Source organism: Coturnix japonica, chromosome 1 (genome assembly GCF_001577835.2).
Source record: "Coturnix japonica isolate 7356 chromosome 1, Coturnix japonica 2.1, whole genome shotgun sequence".
NCBI lineage: Eukaryota > Metazoa > Chordata > Aves > Galliformes > Phasianidae > Coturnix > Coturnix japonica.
The window spans coordinates 12536650-12557780 of NC_029516.1; the positions used below are offsets into that span (position 1 = coordinate 12536650).

Sequence of the window (21131 nt, forward strand, 5' to 3'; positions counted from 1 at the left end):
GCACTTTCTGCATGTCCCCTGAGGGCACCCCGTATGAATTATGACTTAGTAAACTTTATATGAAATCTAAACAGCAGTCAACTCCACAGAAGTTAACCTTACCTCAGAATAAAGTTCTGAAATCTTCTCCACCTGCTCCAGTAATGCTTAAATACCAACTGTAAAAATAAGTCACCTGCATTTACTGAGGGAAATGCATGCACAGAATCAAGTTACACTGACAATAATACCAAGCATGATGTAATTACTTCTCCTTAAGTAGATGAAGGAGTTGATCGAACCTGTAAAAACAAAACAGCAAAACAGAAAACAAACAAACAAGCATTATCTGTATTCACCTAAACATCCCGTATGTAGACACAGGAACTTCTGGGAACACTGCCACTTACTTTATGAAGCACCACCCAGTTTCTCCTAAAGGCAGTTCAACTCTGACAGAGCCAACTGGACACAGAGAGCATCACCTCCATCACACCCGAGAAACAATACTCCAAGGAAATGCCTCTGCTCCATCACCCACACCATAAACACTTCAGGAGAAGACATACAATGCACAGCAGACAGGAAAACACTTATCCCCTACAAAAATACACAGTAAAGCAAAAAACAAAATAAATGAGTTCCTCTGGCCTCTGCCTGGTGAAGTGACTACAAAACCTGAGCAAATTAAAGCCAAGAATTAAAGCAAAAGCAACCACTCCCTTCTCAGAAACATCCAGGAATACAACAGCAACAAACCCATTAGTAATAATAGCACAAGGGATCTGGAATAAATCCTAAGAAATAAAGATCCCAGGAAGAGGAACAGGCTGTCACACAAGTTGAGAGTAAACAAGCAATCAGCATCCTACATAGACATTAAAAATACATGTGGAATGGTACAGACACAATGGAGCAGGTGGATAAGAGCTCAGTAAAACCACACTCAGGTAGAAACACCACTGTTTGTGTGCCATCAGTTTCATTACATGTATTCCCAATAACACAAAGAGGGCTATGATATCAACTTAAGCAGGCAGCATCTAAATATACATAGCTAGAGAAAGGGACAAGATACCCTTGATAAGTCAGGTGCTTTGACACACGGATATGGTTTCTATATGTGCTAAGCTATGCAGAAAGGGGCTGCATTTGCAAGCTATTTAATGACAAGTCTCAGTACAAACCCATCCTACCTCACAGAACCAGTAGCACCAAAAGCAATGAAGAAAAAACTGGCACATCCTCTAACAGGTGTCAATTCATAACAGGCACATTCAGTATCTCCTTAGTTCATCCTCAGTAAGTAAATTCAGACTGATTTTATTAGCTAGGTTCCAATCAGTGTTACATGCACACCAAAAGGAATTTGCTTTTCAAGTAGCACTGATACCCCCTAATTTATTCTACTTGGCAAGCTCAAACAAACTTCATCAAGAAGTAGCATGGTTGTTATTCACTCTTCTAAATGCGTCACGTATACTGAAAATATCGGAAAATAAAAAGAGTATTTCCTCTGCATCCAAGTGTACACACTTAACTGCTCTTAATTAAGAATCACCCAGCACTTCTTAGCAGAACATCTCCTTTCCAGATCAGGATAAATTAACATACAAGAAAGTTGATGCTTTCACTTTAACCAAACCTGCTGTTTAGTGTCCCATTTTAGGTGACAAATTTAATTGCACTTCTCAGAATTTCTTTAATTGATGTTGCCACCTAGTGGTTTGTTTCAACACGACGGAATAATCACAAAAGCCACCGTGAAAACACCAACATTCCAGCGAGGTTGAGAAATCTACTGAGTACATTTTTTTCCCCTATACATTAAAGTCTAACATCCCCGTCCACCCAAAACAAAGGAAATGGTCGAGGACAATCGAGCGTAAAGCAGTAAATTCTTTTTAAAAATAAAATTTCTATGGACAGAATAAGACACTACTATCAAGTAATTTGGTTTACATTACATAATAAGCCAATGTTGAGTAATTTTCCAAATCTGTTTCAAATACATAATTTCAGAGGTAAAAATATAGTTACTAAGCACAGTTTTTAGAAGTTCTCCCTTACTCTTTCTTGAACACTAAATGGAAAAGAGCGTATTCCCATCTGCATTGCCTTTGGTTTATGGTAGGCCTGCTGTTATGGCAAGAAGATCTAAGCACCCTAATTATGTTATATAAAATGCAGAGCAAGTCCTATCTTATCTAATAAGAGAGAAAGCAATTTTCAAACATTCCTATTATTAAGTTAGGCTTAGTAGCTGGAAAAAGAAGAAAGAAAGAAGAAAATAAGTTCTTAGTGTTTATGCAGCTTTTCCAGTGATTCTTCCTTCTGATCCAAATCAACGTTTACACATAACACAATCCTATGGTTACACACAGCCCTGTTCTTCATTCACCTTACATCCCAGGAACCTAGTTCTTCATTATGCAGCATTAGTAATGACTGATCAACAAGTATTTGTCCCTGTTGCTAGAGACAAATAGACACGAAATTTATCAATTACATTTTAATCCAAGATTTGCAATGTTGTTTTCAAACTGTATAGTAGCAGTTATTTTAGTATAGATCATTTAACAAAATGCTCATAAAACAGTTAAAGGCCATACAGACTTTCTATGAAAAACAAAGTATTTGAATTTTAACTCAAAGTTAATCCCCTTAACACTGTGCCAATAGACAGAAAGAGCTGCCAACTCCAAACACATTGCTGTTGCAGCAGGAGAGCGACTTGCATCCATCCCCAAAGACATGCAGATCTAAGCTAAAGTCATCCATTTTCATGGAAAAAAAATACAAAGTATGATTGAGGCATCACCAGATTAGCACTAAACGTGCACCTTGTCACTTCCTGGCTGCCGCTAATAAGCCTGGAAATCACCTGAGCAGCGGGAAAGTCCAGAGCAAGGCAGCAGTTTTATGAATTCAGCATTTTTGCATTGGAGTTACCTGAACAAAGAGCAATGGTTCCTGCTCTCTACAGACCACACAAAGTAAGCCCGTGTAACCCAGTAAACGTGGTGCTGCCTTTGCTTGTAACTGGCCATGGGCTTTGTGTTCAGGTTCTAATCCAGGCCCTGGGATTTACCAAGCTTTGCCTGTGCTTGTCTCAGCCTGCCCTGAGTTTTGTTTTTAGTACTTAACAGCAACAGCCTACTGATCAAATGACTACCACAAGCTACATACAGCCTTAGCTTACCTTTGTATAAACTATTTGTTGCAACTACTATTGTGTGCGTCTGTAACTAACACAGCAATAAATACCGGTTATTATGTGCTAAATGAACTACTTAATATGCTGGAATAAAAAGCAGTGTAAAGCAGTCAAGATGTCAACGTGTGCAGAGTATCTGGAAGCCCCTACTGGATTCCATTCTCATAGTCCCCATAAAGAAAAGAGTTCAGAATACAGTTCATTTATTGTCCTCTAAATAAGAAGTTAAGCAATGTATTGCTAGGAAAGGGAATGGTTGTTGTTTTTTTTAATATATATACACGTGTGTATACTGACTGTATGGCACCAGGACACGTCAGCATTCACCCCGCTTTTATTCTTGGTATTCATTTACATTCAACAAATGTGAGCTTTGCTGTTCTCCATCCCTGATGATAAAAAATCCAAAAATTAATATCAGGAAATAGAATGAAGCTGATTTTAATTCCTGATTTAAGTTTTAATTCCACTCTATCTGCGATAATTCAGTTTGAAGGGAACCATTTTAAGCAGTAACAAAGCAGTTTGCTCCCTTATACTTGCCTACAACACCTCTGTGCTTTGAGGAATACACCTCAGGAAGCCAACCCACAAAGAAAGGCAATGTTATTAGGCCAAAAAAAAAAAGAGAAAAAAACAGGGAGGATCAACTTTTACAGTTATATTTCAATAATTGGCTCAGATTGCCAACCTCATCCCTGCCATTGGGCTGTTACCTTCATAATGGGGTGAGAGGCTCAGTTCAAACTATGTATAAAGATCCCCAAATGAAGCTGCTTATGTAAAGGCAATATTTCATTTAAATATACATATGCAGCATTTATTACCTATACCAATCACCTACAAAATATGAAATATACCTTTTTTTAAAAAAATTAAGGTCATTTTTCTCAAAATGAAGATGCTGGCAAAGTTGATTCCACACTACCAATTGTGAGAAAAAAATAAGGATACAAACAGTGAGAAAGAGTCAAACCTTTTTACCATTATCTGATGTTACCTTCATACACGCGCCCTATTACTGATGTATAATTCATGGCACCAAACTGAAATATTGCTTCAGAACAAGATTGGAATAGGAGTTTTGAGAAGCAGCCTCTCAGAACCAGTCATCAGTTCACCTTCCTGATCCACAGCAATCACTGCAAAATCAAACATGCCAGTTCCCTGTGCAGAGTTCATACTAATTTAAGCCTTGTGCAGCTTCAGTTCAAGTTAATATCTCAGGCTGTGAACTCTAATAAGGAAGAAGGTGGCACACATTCAGTTCCATTGCCCTTGGATAGAACTATGTCTTAAAAGCACTCCGAATAAACAAAAAACTCCGGCAAGTTCCCCACATTTTCTCCATTACACACCAATACTATGAGTGAAATATCAGACATACTATCTGTTTTGGTTCTGCTTTTTTAACTCTTTGCTAATTCTTGCAAGAAGGAGGGTCTAATCACTAAAACATGAACATACTCCAAGTGTTTGGTTTGCTGTGGTGTAATGAATTCAGTTACAACATCAGAAGGCATTTAATTTACATGTTACCTATGATCAGACCACCAAGCCAGCATTTAGCAAGCTGTCCCATAAACAAGATAGGCCAGAGAACTAACGACCACATTATGGTAAATGGGAACATGTAAGAACGATTACAAACACAAGGCACTGTTTGGCTGTTTTTTGTACCGTTTTGTTTTAATCTTTTCTTAAACTGCTCTGAATTCACTACCTCGACACACTCACTCTCCTGATGTCTGCTATTTAAGTTGCAGGTGCTGAGGTGCTTGCAGATTTGGTCATTCCAAGTGCTTTATCTGAACTAGACCGACCTCATCTGGTGCCCCTGACACCGTCCTGTACTGTCCTGTGAAACATACTGAGATAGATGGAGCTTTCCATGAAAGGATATTTCAAATCAAAATGAAAAACAATGCATTTGCTTGAATTAAATATCCCTAAAAATAAATGCAGCCCACTGATCTTGTCAAATTCTACCATCCAAATCATATTCCCTTCTAATCACCAGCAGTCTATAATGTGAATTCTGTGGATCAGGCCTAACATGTGGAAAAAGACATGACAAAAAGATAGAAAAGTCTGAAAGTAAAGCTCAATATTTTCCCGTCACTACACATATTGACCTGTAATTTATTGTGATGCTCTTTTCAACTGCAGCTACTAAAAGCAGGCTTTTCACCAGCCTGGCAAAGTGGAGAGCAAGGTTTAAGACACAGCAGTCCCAGAGAAGAGCAGGGGAAGGGAGTCTTGGTACTTCTAGTTTATCTTGAGATCTTCACCCCTAAGATAAACATTCTCATTTCTCATTTCTGATTATAACATTTCTCATTTCTGTTTAACACCAAGTATGTGAGAATCTCTAATTCACATTAGGAAAAAAGAAGCAAAGCTCTTAATCAAATTCTGGTTGAACGCTATTAAAGTCCAGGATTGACATTGTGAGCTGCAGAAACCAACCTGTGCTGGAACACTGTGCTGCTGATATACAAGACACGTAGCCCCAAGCAACAGGACTGCCTTAGAAAACAAGACAACAGAGGTAAAATGATTTTGGAGACTCTTATCTGCAAAGATCATTCTTATTCCTTTGACCTAGATCTCATAACTGTATCACCAAGCTGCTGCTCCCTTTCAAGTTTCCCTGACACTGCTAAGATCCTTAAATCATTCCCATCTTAAAAGAGATTCTTGGATCTGTCTTACTGTGCCTTGTGGTACCACAAACAGGAACCTGAAAGGAGCGTAAGTTTTTTATTTATTCTCTCAGGACTCCCCGTTTCATAAAATGCTGAAGTACAACTGCTGTGCTAGAAAGGGAAAAAAGACTTTAACGATCTGAATACACTCAGTCTGACCAAATCACTGCCTTCATTTTGCAACTCAGAGCCATGTGGCCACAACCAGGCAGCAAAGCGATGTCTGTGTATTAGAAAACCTCAAGAGCAAAGCCTCCCTTTTAATCACTTGTCCTCTACTTCCATTGGTCTTTCGCTCTTGATTATTGAGGAGAGATGTAAAGCTATTGTCCTTCCCAGAGCCCAAAGCCCAGCACAGCCTGTAATCCTGTGACTGACACTTGCACAAGGAAGGTTGAAGTAACAAGATTGAAATTCCTCAGGCATCTTAACTCCTGTTTCTCAGGCGAGTGAATTACTGAGACACCGTGTAACCATGAGAACCAGAGCTTTAAAATAGAGCTAGCTGCTCACAGCAACAGAGGCAAACACACTGACAGTGTGAAGCCCCAGCCTCACCTTGGCATCACACTCAGACCTGCAGATGGCATCGAAGTCTATGGGAAAAGGAGCATCTCCAGCACTCCCATTCCTTCAGCATGTTGTACTCCTTGGCTAAGGCAATGCCTGCAGCCCCTTCTTCTTAACCCCGGATTACTGGGTTCACAAATGCTCTGTTCAAATATATATTCTACTCATTCAAAGCAGAATATGAGTCAGTACTTAACTTCAGTTTCACAGCTTCTCCCCACTTACAGAACAGCACACCAGATAACTCCAGCCTTTTTGCATCTGAACTTATGGATACTGGTCGCAGGTGCTGTCAGATGTTGCAGGTGATCCTCTGAGGAGGTCTTACAAATCAAAGAGCTGCCACACTAATTCAGATCAAATGCCCGTCCAGGCCAGTACGACACTACCAGGTGCCAGAAACATATTCAGAGTTAAGTGCAGAGTGGCTCTAAGTTCAAAAAAACTCTCATGACTGCTTCAGCAAACACCTGCTGGGAAAGTCAGACTGCACCTCTACTACAACATACCTAAGAACTACTGATGGTTTTACAGTTCTATTCTTCCTAAACTCATTAGAGCTTGGACTCTACTGCATATGGCAAAGAGTCATTCAGCTGCTCATACTGTACATAAAAAAGATGAACTCTTCACATGAAAGTTACTCTCCAGATATCACTGTTTTACAATAAAAAATGACAAGCTATTTGTTATTCACATTCTATACCACTTTCAGGCACAACCACAAGACAACCCTTAACCACCTTTATGTGTCTGAAAAGCACCAGTCACAAATGAAGCTGCCCAATCCCCTCGACCACCTTTGCTATCTCCTCCTTTCAGCAATTTCATGTTCTACCGTATCATTCTTGAGACAGTGAGAACCATCTGACATAAGCATAAATATCAATAACTATTTAAACAGTCACATAAACTGTTTAAAAATATTTTTAATTAGTTGTATCTGGAACCCGACATTTTGCTCTATTAAACTTTCCCTTGCACAGTTGGTCAGAAAGATCCCTAACACAATTTCTTCCAAGTAACCGGGGAATTTCATTCCATAAAGAACAACCCTTTGAAGCAGATCATGCTTAACACGTTTCACTCTGTGCTTTAAGTTAAAGCTCACTTCTACTTCAGTACTCTGCCACTGCTGCAAAGCTTGTTCCCTGCACCATCACTTCCTGTTCAGCACACCTCCAGGGCTGCGTATCACTAGGCCTTTTTTCAAATAGAAATACAAGTTCATTTGTGTTACTGTATAATAGTTCCTTTTATTTGTCTTGTTTAATTATATTGTCTTGTTTAAATAGTTGTTTTGCTGTGTACCTCCCTAACCTACCCCTCAGCTGCCTTTAGCTGGCATTCTTTCAATTACTTTCTGGCCTTGAATGCCTCCAGGGATGGAGCATCCACAACCTCCTTGGGCAACCTGTTCCAGTGCGTCACCACCCTCTGTGTGAAAAACTTCTTCCTAATCTCTAACCTAAACCTTCCTTGCCTCAGTTTAAAACCATTCCCCCTTGTCGTATCACTATCCAGTCGTGAACCAAAAGCAGCTCTGTAGAGCAAATAGCTGCTTCTTCCTTTCACAGCCTCGAGGAGGAAGGAAGCATCCTGTTGTGCTGACTGCATGCGCTGCCCTGCAGACACAGCTCAGTTGTGCATTTCCTCTTCTCACCACAACCTCCCAGAGGCAGTTGGTCACAGGGGAACCGCAGCCAAACACATCTGCAAACCCAGTGCAGCTACCTAAGAAATTCATATCTTATTACTTCATACAAACCAAAGCAGATGTTCCAGAGTGACTAATGTCACCCATAGGTGACAACAGCAGGAGGGTGGCAAGTGGAGGAACAGCAATCAAGTAGAGAAATAACTGGGAAAAAGGGGGAGAGAAAATAGAAGAAACAGATCAATGAATAAAGAAAACAAACACATCCCCGGAGAGAATTTTATTTAGAACCATGAATACAAGAACAGTATCATTTTAGAACAGTCTTAAAATTAGTAACAACTGAATTTAATATCAGAATTTAAGATAGAGATATTGTACCTAGACAGTTCTGACCTCTATCTCAGCAAAAAGCAATAGAAATATTAAACCTTTTTCCTCAGGGATAGGAAAATATAATTGACATTTAACTATGGGCTTCTCACTTCCATTTTCAAAAACTGCAAACAAAGCATTGACAATAGCTGAAGGCAATTGAAGCCCTTGATTCTTTGAGCCTCCTACATTTGAATTATTGACTTGGAATTGACTGGCTTTAGAGTTGAGGAAAAATAGTAAGGCACCTACACTGACAAGAAACATTATCTCACAGGAGTCAGTTCTGTGGTTTGTCTTTAACCAACTAACCCATGATAACATTCCTTTAGCATTAAAACCCAGAGACTCCCCAGAATATGACTTCATTACACAGGACTTCAGACAGTAGTTAAAAATATGCCACCCGATTTGCTGAACAGAACTAAAACACAATATTTAAACTTGCATACCATTTTTATCACAGGATTGCCAAATAACCAGGCTAACTTAAAAATGGTACACGATTAACACAAAAAAGTTACTACGTTGACAGAGGTTCACTTTGAAGTTTACCTGACCATCTTTTCAGCCCCAAACTTCCTCGCAGCGCCTTCTGCTAAATACAAAACCTTCTTCTACGGTTAACCTCCACTTTAACAGATATCAGATACAGATTGCTGCAATTACTCCCCATCATGTGTGCTTTATTACATTATGATTGCCTTTCCAGCCAGTTCTCCATATATACAATCAAGAAACCATCCAAACACAATAGTTTCTAACAACAGAGCTCATCCTAAAGGATGTGTTACTGATCTACAGAAGGGGGCACAGGAGGAAGAATACTACCCAACCATTCTGCTTACAACATACTCCAACATGACAGCTGAATTAAAAGGGAGAAATAAGAAAGCAAAGGTGAGAGTCATAAAAACAAAAAGGTACAGACAGAAAAAACATAAAGTGATGATTATCATTTCAAATACAGGAAAGCCAATGGAATTTTAAACATATGAACACTGAGAAGCGTAAAGACAATTTTTTTCTTCAAATCTTTTCTTCCGTTTTTAAACTGCCCAACAAAACAGGGCCCCAATTCTTCACATTGAAACAGAATCAGTTATTACTTATTATAATGTAGGCTATGTTACAAAGGTATGAGTTGGACAGAATTACAACTGTACCCATAAAGAAAATGAAGTGATTATGAGTCCAACTGCTACAGAACTATGTTTTCATCATTAACCATCCTATTCATTTCTCCTTTCTGTACAGGACTGAGATCAGCTCACCTGCTTTCATTGGATCTTGGCATAGCTTGGGGTACTATCCTTCTGAATCTCTCCTAGTCCTCTCTAAAAGCAACATACAAATGAGCACTGCCTTCTCTGACAGTCTTCACTGAACCATTCCAAGACCAAAAACAGAAAAATACACAGCCCTCTGTTGATACAGCTCTTAAATTCTGAAACCAAATTATCATCTTGGTTTTAAATCACACAATCCAGGACAGAAAACTACCGCCCTGAGAACCACACAGAGCCAAAACCAGTTTTCATTGACCAGCCCCATTTAGCAGCATTTCTCTCAATACAATTCAACACTTCAGGATGTAAAAGACTGTCTCATGCTCATGTTAGAAGTACATTATGCGCTGAAGACTTTTGAGGAACCTACAGCTACGTGCACTGCTTAAGAAAAGCATAAAATCATACTTCAGATCCTTTCCATGGGGGATGACACCTCTATCAGCAGAAGGGATTCACTGTTTTATTTCTGAATTTGAGAAAGCTTTAAAGCACTACAAAAATTGTAATGTACGACACAAAAGTGTTCTTCAAGGGAAAAGTGAGAGCTTGTGAGAGCTTTTTTGGGGCAGGCCTGTGTCAACAAGCACGAAGAGGCACCTAACAGTGTCTTTGAAGTCAACATTTACACTCACAGCACTTGAACACATTACAACTGAGGGGTAGATACAAGACTGCCTCCAACTTTGAGAATATATAGTCATTCTCACACAGGACCCCACAGAGGCATACAGGGAGCCTTGGGTCAGCCAACAGAACCTATGTGCACAGAAACTATCTGATGGATGATGCTCCTAATAAAAACAACTTAGTTGTCACAGCGATGATTTTGTCTAAGCATAACAAGCATTTGAGGAAGCATTAAACTTTTCTAACTCCCTGACACCAACTACCTAGTCTTCCTCATCCATACCTTGACCCAGGCTTCCTTCAAAGAAGGACTAGAAGAGTTTTAAAGTTTCACACACATTATTTTGTACACGTGTTTGTGTACACATACAAACTCCATACAGCAGATGATTTTAAATTCTAGTAGCATATTCACTTTCAAGGAGGAGCAGGAAAAGGAAGCTACGTAAGTTTTACAGCACACTGTCCTCCTCTTAGGCAATGACGGCCAGAGACCAAAGAAGAACAGTTTTCAACAGATTTACTCTTATACAGATTTACTCTTTTACTGCAGACTTTACAAAGGCAAATAGCCCAGCATGCAGTGAATACACTCCAAGTACAGGTATGGTTACAAGCAGCCTATGTAGTCTGCGCTGCTGCCCCATGGTTCATTAGTTAAGACTGCTTCTAGCTTGCTCTCTGAAAACACAACACTGAAGACAGCAACCCTTGAAAAACATAAATGAAACTTAGAACAAAAATCACCTTTAAATACAAAATCCTAAAGAATAAATTAATAACGCAGATACCTCCTCAGCAGGACCAGCACTTCTCCTCTAAGTGAGGAAACTGAAATCATTGGATCTGATGCAATGATTTCATTCAGTGTTTTCATTTCTGCTTTAATGGAATATCTAGCTTTGCTAGACACACATACTTCTGCAACAGTTTCTATTGCAGAAAATGCCTGAGATTGAATACTAACTTGAACTGAGAAACATCATACTGTACGACAGCAACAAAAGAGCTGCATATTTAGCACAGCTGTGAGAACATGTTTCTTTCCAAGTTTTACTTATGTCCTATGCCAAGATAATCTGTGGCTACCAGAAAGAATAGTTTGTGCATCCTCCAACCCCTTCTCCCCTCCCCACACAATAAATTGTTAAAATGGCCGAACAGGATATTTAGGACACCATCAAGAAGCCAAGCATAAGGAGTGAATTCTCGCACGCTAACACAAAGGAAAGAATTTAGGTTATCCAAAACTAAACAGTGCACTACCATAATATTTTTGTCAAACCAAATTAAACTTATGATACAATGTGACATTCTCATTTGTGCACTAAAAATTGCCATATATCTCCAAACTTCAGGTTAAAAATAGAAACCAATAACTTTCAGGCTGTATTCATCATAATAAAAAAAGGAAGACGTTCTATTTCAAAATCCACATCCAGGACTCGCCATAAAATTTATTACCATCCTACTCTATATACAGTAAGTAAAAGTTAAACAAAACAAAAACGAGCTACAGAAGGAGCGGCCCTGTCCTCTGTTATGAAATTACACCCTAACCACTCATCTGAATACAATCCAAAACAGAAAATCCAGTCAATTTCCCTTCCCAACTAAGGCATTCTTGTTTAATAGCTTTGTGCTGAACTACACTCTTTTTATTCAATAGAAATGTTATTTCATCAAATATAATTATGACAAATGAGATTAAAGTCTCATGTTGTGCAGTCATTGCTTATTCAAAAAGGCACGAATCTTGACATCTGTAAGATAACGGATGTGCTGAGGCTTATATGACGATAACTACTTTTAATGCACAACTCTGCAAATGGATCTTTTCAACACATGAGGAACTCTGGAGCCGTTCCCATTTCAGAAATCAGATTTACTAGAGATGTGTGATGTTTTCTTTGTACGTTACATCAGGAGTTCAAAAATGAATGAACATACTTAGTTTAGTAATACACACGTGCAACTTTACATCAACACCTACTTTAGATTCCATCGGATTTCACAAAAAGTCTGGTATCTGTTTTATTATCACATTACAAAGAGGAACATTAGATTGACTCAGCTACTCAAGTTCAAACACGTCACATCTTAAGTTTCTATAATCAATCTATGGAACCATTCTTTAAAAAAATTAAAAATTGTTAGCATTATATCTAGATAACTAAAATCAACTTTGTTTCTTTCAGACAGATCTTTCTGAATGCTGCTCTCTTTAAGAAAGCACAATGTTAAATACCCAAGGCCTACATATGATAAGTGGACAAGCAACCATGATATACAGACAGCTGCAGCCCTGTGGTACAGTTGGCTTAATCATGGAAAATTTGATAGGAACAGGAAGGTTAAGTTCCAATTAAAGTGTTCTTAGCAAGAAGGCAAAAGATTATCAAGAAAGGAGACAAGAGCAGCAATCCTACTAATGTGACATTTTGAATAAACAACTAAAACCAACATTGAGAAGACTTCTTAAATGTATCCACCCTGGGATAGGACGTACATTTAGGATACCCACATACTCCATTCCACATGCAGAACTCAGTGCTCGCTCTCCTTAAGTTTCAGGTGGTCAGTGAATCCCCAGGTCTCTAATCTATAATTTCTATTACTATGCATAGTTTTAGATATCGTCTTGAATCAAGACAAATTTCTCTTCAAAATATTAAGTCATTTACCTTCTACTCTCACTTTTTCCACTCTATTACAAAAGCAATCTGGGTTCACCTCCACCAGCTCTCACCACTGACTTCAGGGTCAATGCTGAGCAGCCCCAGGACTGATTTCACAGCCCTCCAAGGCAATCAAGGTCATAACAGACAATAGGCCATTCAGCATCAAAGAGCACTGCAATTTTTGCTTCTTCTTGTGCCATCATCCTAAAACCATCCAAACAAAAGCCTGCAAGTAAGTTACAATGTGATGGAGCTCCCCTTGCCAGTTCTAGAGGAGGAATCCTGCAGCTTCTTTGAAGCACATTGTTACCAGCAACAATGGAAGTTGCTCTATAAAGCTACAACCCAACAGAGAAGGGCATGCCTAAGAATGACAGTTATAAAATAAATAAATAAACCACAAAAAACCCTGCTTTTGGTTTGAAACCGAGTAATTCATTATTATGTAATTCACTGCTAGGAACTGATGTTACAGAATTTCCACCCCCAAAACATTTTCATTTGCAGCTCCGGTGCCTTTGGTGTGTATCAGACAACTGCAGCTCCAGCACACCAGGACGTGCCCCAGCAGTTGGATTTAAAGCAAGGCTAAGAACTGAACAAACCTGACACTTCTGTCAGCGTTTTTCTTCTCACTTTACTTTGGGGTCCTAAACTGTTTCACTTGCGTAGGAGACTTGAATTCTCGCAAGACATTTCCCAAGGAACATAGACCAGAGCAGGTCTCGGTAATACAAGAGCAGTCTGAAGAACAAAAAAAGAAAAACATAGCAAAAAAGAAGCAACAGCTCCGCTGTCTGCCACAGCAAAACCACTGTTTCCCAAGGCAACTGAACAGACTGGGCCGCTGCATCTGGAACTGCCGACTCAGGATGGCAGCCGTCCAGCAGCCGGCCGTGCTCCCTGACAAAGCAGCAGCCAGTTTCTTCTGACTAAAAGAGAGCCAGCTCCGTGCTCTCCAACGTGGCTGTGAACGCAAACTTGTGACAAACTAATTCAGCAAGACATCCCAAGGCAGCCCTGGTTTAAAATAATAATAAAAGAGCACTAAATGCAATCATCAAACCAAAACAGAAATTAATAATCTTGTGGTTAAGACTCATCCAAAAGCTGCAAATGCAATCCTGAGCCTACAGCTCCTATAAGGTAGGAGATATTTGTGTCTTCTAAGTGGCAAAAGAAGTGTACGTAATGTTACAAACCGACACCCCGAAAGGTGTTGGGAAATGGAACCAATCCCATTACACTGTGCCTCCTGTGCACCAGGTTTAATTCCAGTGGAGCAATTCCAGCTTCACACAAATGAAAGCACCAGTGGACAAAAAAGCACTGGCAGAACAGGATGTATGTGAAAGATAACAGTTAAAGACCAACGATCGCTGTCATGGAATTCCATCCTACTGGGGTTTTACCCATCCCAAAGATGCCCACCCATCACAGCCAGCTCCCCGGGTCTGAGAGGTCTATGAACACTGGGAAGCAAAACAGGTGAAACAAAAGCAAAGCCAAGAGATGAGGTCGCACGCATTGGGTCACCAATAGGGCCTCGCTGCGCAAAGTACGGTTAAAGCCAGAGAAAGAAGCGTGCGATCCTACGGGGAGCAGATACCAACCAGGGATACGAGCAGCAGCACCTGGGCAGTGCAGCACTACGGAGATGTGCGAGCGTTCCCGAGCACACGCTAAAAGCCGTATCAGAGAATGAGAGCAGGTGGAGGATGACAGGAACGCAAAGGGTTCGGCGGAGACAGGAGAGGAGAGACAGGAAACATAGACCAGCGCCAGTCCGTGCGAGGTGTGCAGATGCCGAGCCCCCATTTCCAGGGCAGGGCGCACCCGCAGGCAGCGATGGTCCCGCGGTACCGGCACTGCGGGCCGCCCGCAGCCTGACACACGGGGCGAGGGGGTCGAGCCCGGAGCCGGGAGCGGAGCCGAGCGGAGCGGGCGGGACGTTACGGGGCGGGGAGCAGCCGCGGGCAGGGAGGCTCCGTCCCGTCCCGTCCCGTTCCGTACTGTTCCGTACTCACTTTTTGTGTTGCGGCGGGTGCTTGTCCCTCCTACCGGCCGCCGCGGGCTGCTTCGGCCGCCTCCTGCGGGCCTGCAGGGCCAGCACTGCCGGGAGGAGAACAACCGATGCCGGTGTTAGGTTGTTAGGGTGTTGTTAGGGTGTTGTTAGGGTGTTGTTAGGGTGTTTGTCCGGGTGGCCGCGCTGCCCCCCGCTCCCACCCCCCGCTTCCCGTCTCGGTACCTTTGCGCGAGTTCATGGAGCCTCACGCTCCCTTGGGGCCCGCGCCGCCGCCGCTCCCGTGTGGCCCAGCCCAGCCCGGCCGTGTCCGGCCCTGCCCGGCCACACCCCGCCCCCTCCCGCTCGCCGCCTCCTCGCTCCGGGCACCGGCCGGCAGCAGCGGCAGCCCCGCTCCGAGCCGCACAGTGCGCAGGCGCGGCGCTGCTGGCGGAGCTGCGGCCGGAAAGGAGGGGGCGGGGCGGCAGGTGGAGGGAGAGCACCTGAGGGGAGGAGGGAGGGGCTGTGTATTGTGTGTGGGACGTCGTGTGTTGGACGTCGTGTGTCTGCCCGGAGCTGTGTCGGCTTTGGCTTATGGTGAGCCCGGGGTCAGGTGCCAGAAGCAATTAACATCACGGCAAATCCAAGGAAGTGAAGTGTCCTCCGTTCTGATTCTCGCTATTTATCACCAGGAACGGCTCCGCGTTGTATTTCTTCGTGCAGACCTGGACAGCAGTGCGGTGTCGTGGTGCTGACCATACCAGGTTCCGCTCAGATCTGACCTGTTGAAATGTGGCACTTATTTCTGAGCTGCTCAATTTTTGAGACTCTGAAATTTGGTGCAGTCACACTCTGTGATGATGTTTGATGCAGAGTATGATCCAGTGTGAGCGTGAGGCTTCTGCATCTCCTCGCTTATCTTCACGTGGGACTGGAATTGAAAGGCACAGTAACAAGAGCTAACAGCGAGCAGCCACTAAATTTCAACAGAGCTGCCTCCCTAAACGGCAAAATAAATCTGCGAGGATGAAGATCTCCAAAGAACTGTAGTCAGGGTCTTATGAGAGTGAAGGGAAGCAGGAATCAGGCATCTTAAGTAATTGGATCATAGAGATTTCAACTAGACAGAAAATCGAATGGTGAATTCAGTGCAGGGATGGGACAGGAAGAGAAATACAAAGCCAGACAACTCAGAGAGGGCAGACCACAATATATAATGCCTTTTTTGTCTGGCTGGAGAGCCCAGTGAACAGAAAACAATAGGACCATGAAGTCCTAATCTTCAGCTCTCTGCTGCCAACATGAAGCACCACTGCTGCATTTCTAAGTTAAATAAAAACAAAATCTGTTTTCCATCCTCCATCATAAAGGAAGACCAAAAAATGTATGCCAACACAATATACTACTTGGGTACCATGCAGTGTTGGTACATTACACATCTCCCTTTCTGTGGTCAGACTTTTAGTGATAGTGATAAAGCAACTGAAGACTATACTGAAATTTAGAAGCCTTCCTCCTCAAAAAGTATAGATGCATTAAAACTAATGGTAGTTGAATATTGGAAAGAAGGTTATATACCTACCCTTTGCTTTTAGGCTAATTTTAATTGCATTGGTTTGGCTGTGCCCATGTGTGAATACTTGTGCCTGTACGGATGATGGTAGAAACAAGTAGCTGATGATGGAGAAAAGGGTGGTGAGACTGGTTTTATTATTTTCAGCAGTGCTGGCTTAAAGTTATCTCTTAGGTTTAGCTGTAAAGCAGAAATCGTATTAGGGTCTCAATCTTTTTCTCATCTACTCGTGTACAATTCTGTTTACCTCAGCAGGAGATTTGTATGTAGAACTGATTGGAAAATTGGGCCTTAGATAACTACAGTGTGCTTTGCTTACATCAGCAGGGTTAAAAATTCACCAAATCTGGAGTCGGGAAGGAATTTCCCCCATGAGCATAATGTCAGCAACATAATCAGGGCTTGGGAACAATCTGTTAGCACACAGAGAAGGGATTATGGTAGGACCAGGTGGGTGTATTCCACACAGTCGATCTCATTCTATTCAATGGGCACATATTTTATGACTGTATTTTTACTGATTTTTGTTCTTTTTTTTCCTGAAAAGCCCCTCAGATAATGCTCAGGCAGGAGTGTGGAAATCCAACGAGCCTCTGTATGTATATATTGAGAGGATTACCAAGTGCAATTAAATAAACTGGAGAGTAAAGTAAGAAGAAGCTCAGTGTATTTCACAAAGGAAAAGAAGCAGTATTCCTCAGAATCTGCAGAATGTACCTCCCTGACCACCCAAACTGTAAGCAGAAAATTGCAGAAAGAATTCAAGACGTTGTTACAAGTGGACCTACACTGAATTATGTTTATTTGAGCCCATTTATTGTGTGATTTTCTCCATCCTTATCTTAATATGCGTCTTACTGCCTGTAAATCACCTTTTTCAAAAATAAAGGATGAAGCAAGAGAGAATATGCACTTAAAAGTAAAATAATGCATTTATAAAATGAATTAAGAATGGTGACCTAGGGCAGAAAGCCGTTCTTTCTGGCTGTCTCTCGTTGAACACAATATCGGAACAGGTGTCTGTTCTATTACAAGGATTACTGTGGGCCTCATGCACAGTGGGGTAGGGCAAGATGGGATTTAGGCGATGTGGCCTACCCAGAAAAGAAGAACAACAGATTTAGGTCTTCTTAGGTGCAAGCATTGGGAAGGGCGAAGGAAAAATATTAAATCATGGAATGGTGTTTAAAAAAAGGTAAAACCTTTTTTTAGTGTCATTTGCATCAGACATTTGACACCCCATAGATATTTGGTTTGTTTCCTTTTCATTCAGCTTTGAAATATCCCTCTTATACAAGAAGACATTTACTTCTCGGGTATGAGTGGATCACATTTGTGCAGAATAGGAGCCATCCTGAAAACACGATAGTTCTGCTTTCTGAGAATAACTCAAAGCTCTTCCTTCAGCAGAAGGATGTCGGAAGCTTTTGCCCTGATTCTTTTCAGCATTACTTTTTGGGTAGCGTGCTGTCTGAATCGCACCTGCCCAGAAATCAGGATATTAACTAATTGTGTGCTGCTTTTGCACAGAATGGAACAGATAAGAAATAACACATAAGTCAAAGGGAGAAAAAACCTCAATGCACTGTGGAAAAAAGAGCACTATAGAGATAGGAAATTCCCAGTTAAATGAGAGTTCTGATTAACATGCAAGTCCAGCCTTCTCATCCTCTCGCCTTTCATGTTTGTCTCTTGTTCCTACAGTTCCCACCCCCATTCCACATTTCTGTAAGTGTGATGCACTCGTGTGTGCATACTAACAATGAGTCTGTCCTTTTGTTCACTTTAAGAATTTTCTGGCCGCCAATGTGCTGTTTTTCTACTTCTTTTCCCCCTCTGGGATGCAGACAAAGTAAAGAGAACAACTCTTAGCTTGGCTTTGAGCAACACAGAAAACAAATTTACAGATAAGAAGTATTCACCAACAGTGACTAGTAAGCTGTATTTGCTTCTAAAGATGGGAGGACTGTTGGCTCATCGCAGCTTGCATATAACTTCAATCAACAGTTGGAGCAATGAACGCATTAAACAAGAAAAGCAGGATTGTTATCTTTGTACTGAATCTGGATAAAAATACAGCAGGAAGCGAGAGTTGGAATTTCTAGAAAAAGAAAAATAAAAGCAAGAGGTCAGAAACTCCTGAATTTACATTCCTGGCTCATGGGCTGATTCATTGCGCCCGCCATCCCTACAGCAAATCACACAACTCACCTGACTGATTTTCTTCACCTGTAAAATGGTGGGGTGTATGAGTGTGTGCCAGTTGCAGAGTTAACACTGGTAGAGAATTCTTGTTTATTGAGTATATTGGGATTATTAATGAAAGAAGAAAAATAAGTTCAAAGCAGACCGGTTTAACACCAATTTGACATCAAGCTACATACTTACCTACGCCCAGAAATAGCTGTTTCAACCCAGATACGTGTTGTACTAGAGTAAAATAGGGCATGAACTGGCATGACTTAACTCAGACCTGAAACAGGATTAAAATAGACTGTAGCAATATTTTTATGATAATATCTATTCTACATTTAGTCAATCTAGTGTTGAAATACTCAGATTTCTGGAATGATTCTCTGAGTCCTTCCTTCTTCCATTACGTAAAGCAGGCTCCCAAATACCCTTTAGTTAAACTTCTCCTGTTCCCTGCCTTAAATTTCCTCATTAGCCCCCACTCCTCCTGGTTGCCAACTCTTTACCCAGCTTGCCCTTCCCATCTCAACCTCCCTCATTTTCTTGCTCCAATCTCTTGCCATTTTTTTTTTTCTGTTTAAATCAGATGGTTTCTTCTTTCATGCTGATTAAATGTCAGCAAGGGATGAGAGGATCACTGAAAGATTAGTGACTGCGCTCAGCTTCCTTACCAAACACAACATAAGCAATTATAGGGAAGAATCTTCTACAGTGTAGTTTGGGTTCATGCCTACTATTTCTCTCTGAATGGCATCTACACAATCTAGTCATGCACGAGAGATTTATTTGAACATGGGATACATGTCTCATATGTCTCTATCAAACTCATGAAATGCCATTCTACAAAGTCTCATAATTTGGACAAATTTCAGATTTTGATAGGTCTTATGAAGCCATATCTTGGATAGGAAGGCTTCTTTCTAAGAAATCGCAGCTCCTTACCCAAAGGTAGGGCTGCCAACCATTAGATGTTAGATAAAGGGATTACCCAGTTTCCTTGCACTTGGCTTGGACTAGACAAACAATACTCACAATGAAAACAAGGGACAAACTGTAAGCTCGGTATAGGAGGAAGCAACTGACTCATTTTTTCTTCAAGAGTAAAGACTTTTCCCCACAACCTCCTCTGTATTTTTTCTTGATATATTTTCACAGCCTTCAAAAGAAAAATCAGACACCAGCTGACTAGTAGGAAGATACCGTGTCGTGTCAGTAGTGTCCCAGATGTCTCTTCAACACATCCTTCAGCGTGACATAGCTACGATGCCTCCTCTCTGAGAGATGAATAACTATTGCCCTGCTGTGCTGCATCTCAGGAAGGACAGGGCTCCTTCTGAAATGAACTTCTCTTAGTGGAACTGCCAATAAAGGAGCGCTAGACAAGCTGGTTTGTCAGGATATAGGTTGAGAACTTTATCTAGATGGCACAGTGTGCTTGCCTGGTTTTGTAGGAAGCAACCGTTTGGTAAATAATGTCTCTGTTACACAGGCAATGTCCATTAACAGCTACACTTATCAGTACAGTGCTGTTTACCATTAAGGAACATAACAGTGTTGCTTTTGCTTAATTAGGCCTGATTGCACAAACAGTAGTCACAGAATTACTCTGCTAGAGGGACATCCTGAAGAAGTATCTCAGATCTCTTTTAAGCTGATCAAAACATCACTTTTCAGAATGCAAGGATTATATCATCATCCAGCATGGGAGATTTCATCCCACGTGATTAACATTTTATGAAGTTAACAGTAACTGGATCTTACAAAGTGAAATGTCAGTTTCAGTAGTTATTAGCATAGCTGGCCTGGTTCATAATACATCTGAACTAACCATTCAGTCTCATTATCTCTGGATATGTCTATGCCATATCTATACCACATAAACAGCAACGTTAATTTTTCAGAAGCATAAAGTGCCACAGCTAATCATTACAATTGAACTGGCTTAGCCTGTTGGCTAACCAGCACTGCCTTCCATCCTTCACAAAAAACACTCATGAATGAACTTTGTTAGATTCCAAGAACTGAACAAAGACTAATCATCCACCTCCAGCCGCTCGGAATTCCTTGTTCTCCTACTATAAGATGCATAACAACAAATAACAGTAAAAGTATTCTAAGCAGTCAGCTATGTTTTCATTCAAAGCACAGAGAACTAATCCACCGCAATTTGGCTTGTGCATTGTTCCGTGGAAATGGATTCATTGGGCTTGATTTTTTTCTTGTTGTTTTGATTTAATCATGTTTTTACACACACATT

The 21131-nt window shown here is 41.1% G+C and overlaps 1 protein-coding gene and 1 long non-coding RNA gene across 5 annotated transcripts in view; one reads left to right on the forward strand and one right to left on the reverse strand.

Moving 5' to 3' along the window:
* SRPK2 (SRSF protein kinase 2) overlaps positions 1-15480 on the reverse strand; it is a 123166-nt gene extending 107686 nt beyond the window's left edge. For 2 of the 3 annotated variants that reach the window (XM_015886025.1, XM_032442347.1), the window contains exons 1-2: positions 15355-15480; positions 15134-15218 (exon numbers count right to left, since the gene is read on the reverse strand). In XM_015886025.1, the coding sequence (XP_015741511.1) occupies positions 15134-15218; positions 15355-15370 (101 nt within the window). In that variant the 5' untranslated portion in view covers positions 15371-15480. The remainder of the gene's footprint in view (positions 1-15133; positions 15219-15354) is intronic. The other variant, XM_015885950.2, reaches the window with a different exon arrangement.
* Positions 14287-17296, forward strand: LOC107325614. Of its 2 annotated transcripts, XR_001559724.2 has the most exons (3): positions 14287-14594; positions 17006-17131; positions 17229-17296. It is a non-coding gene; the product is annotated as an uncharacterized LOC107325614 (long non-coding RNA). The 2 variants fall into 2 exon arrangements; XR_001559722.2 differs by lacking the exon at positions 14287-14594 and having other exon boundaries at positions 15555-17131.
* Positions 17297-21131: the final 3835 nt, after the last annotated feature.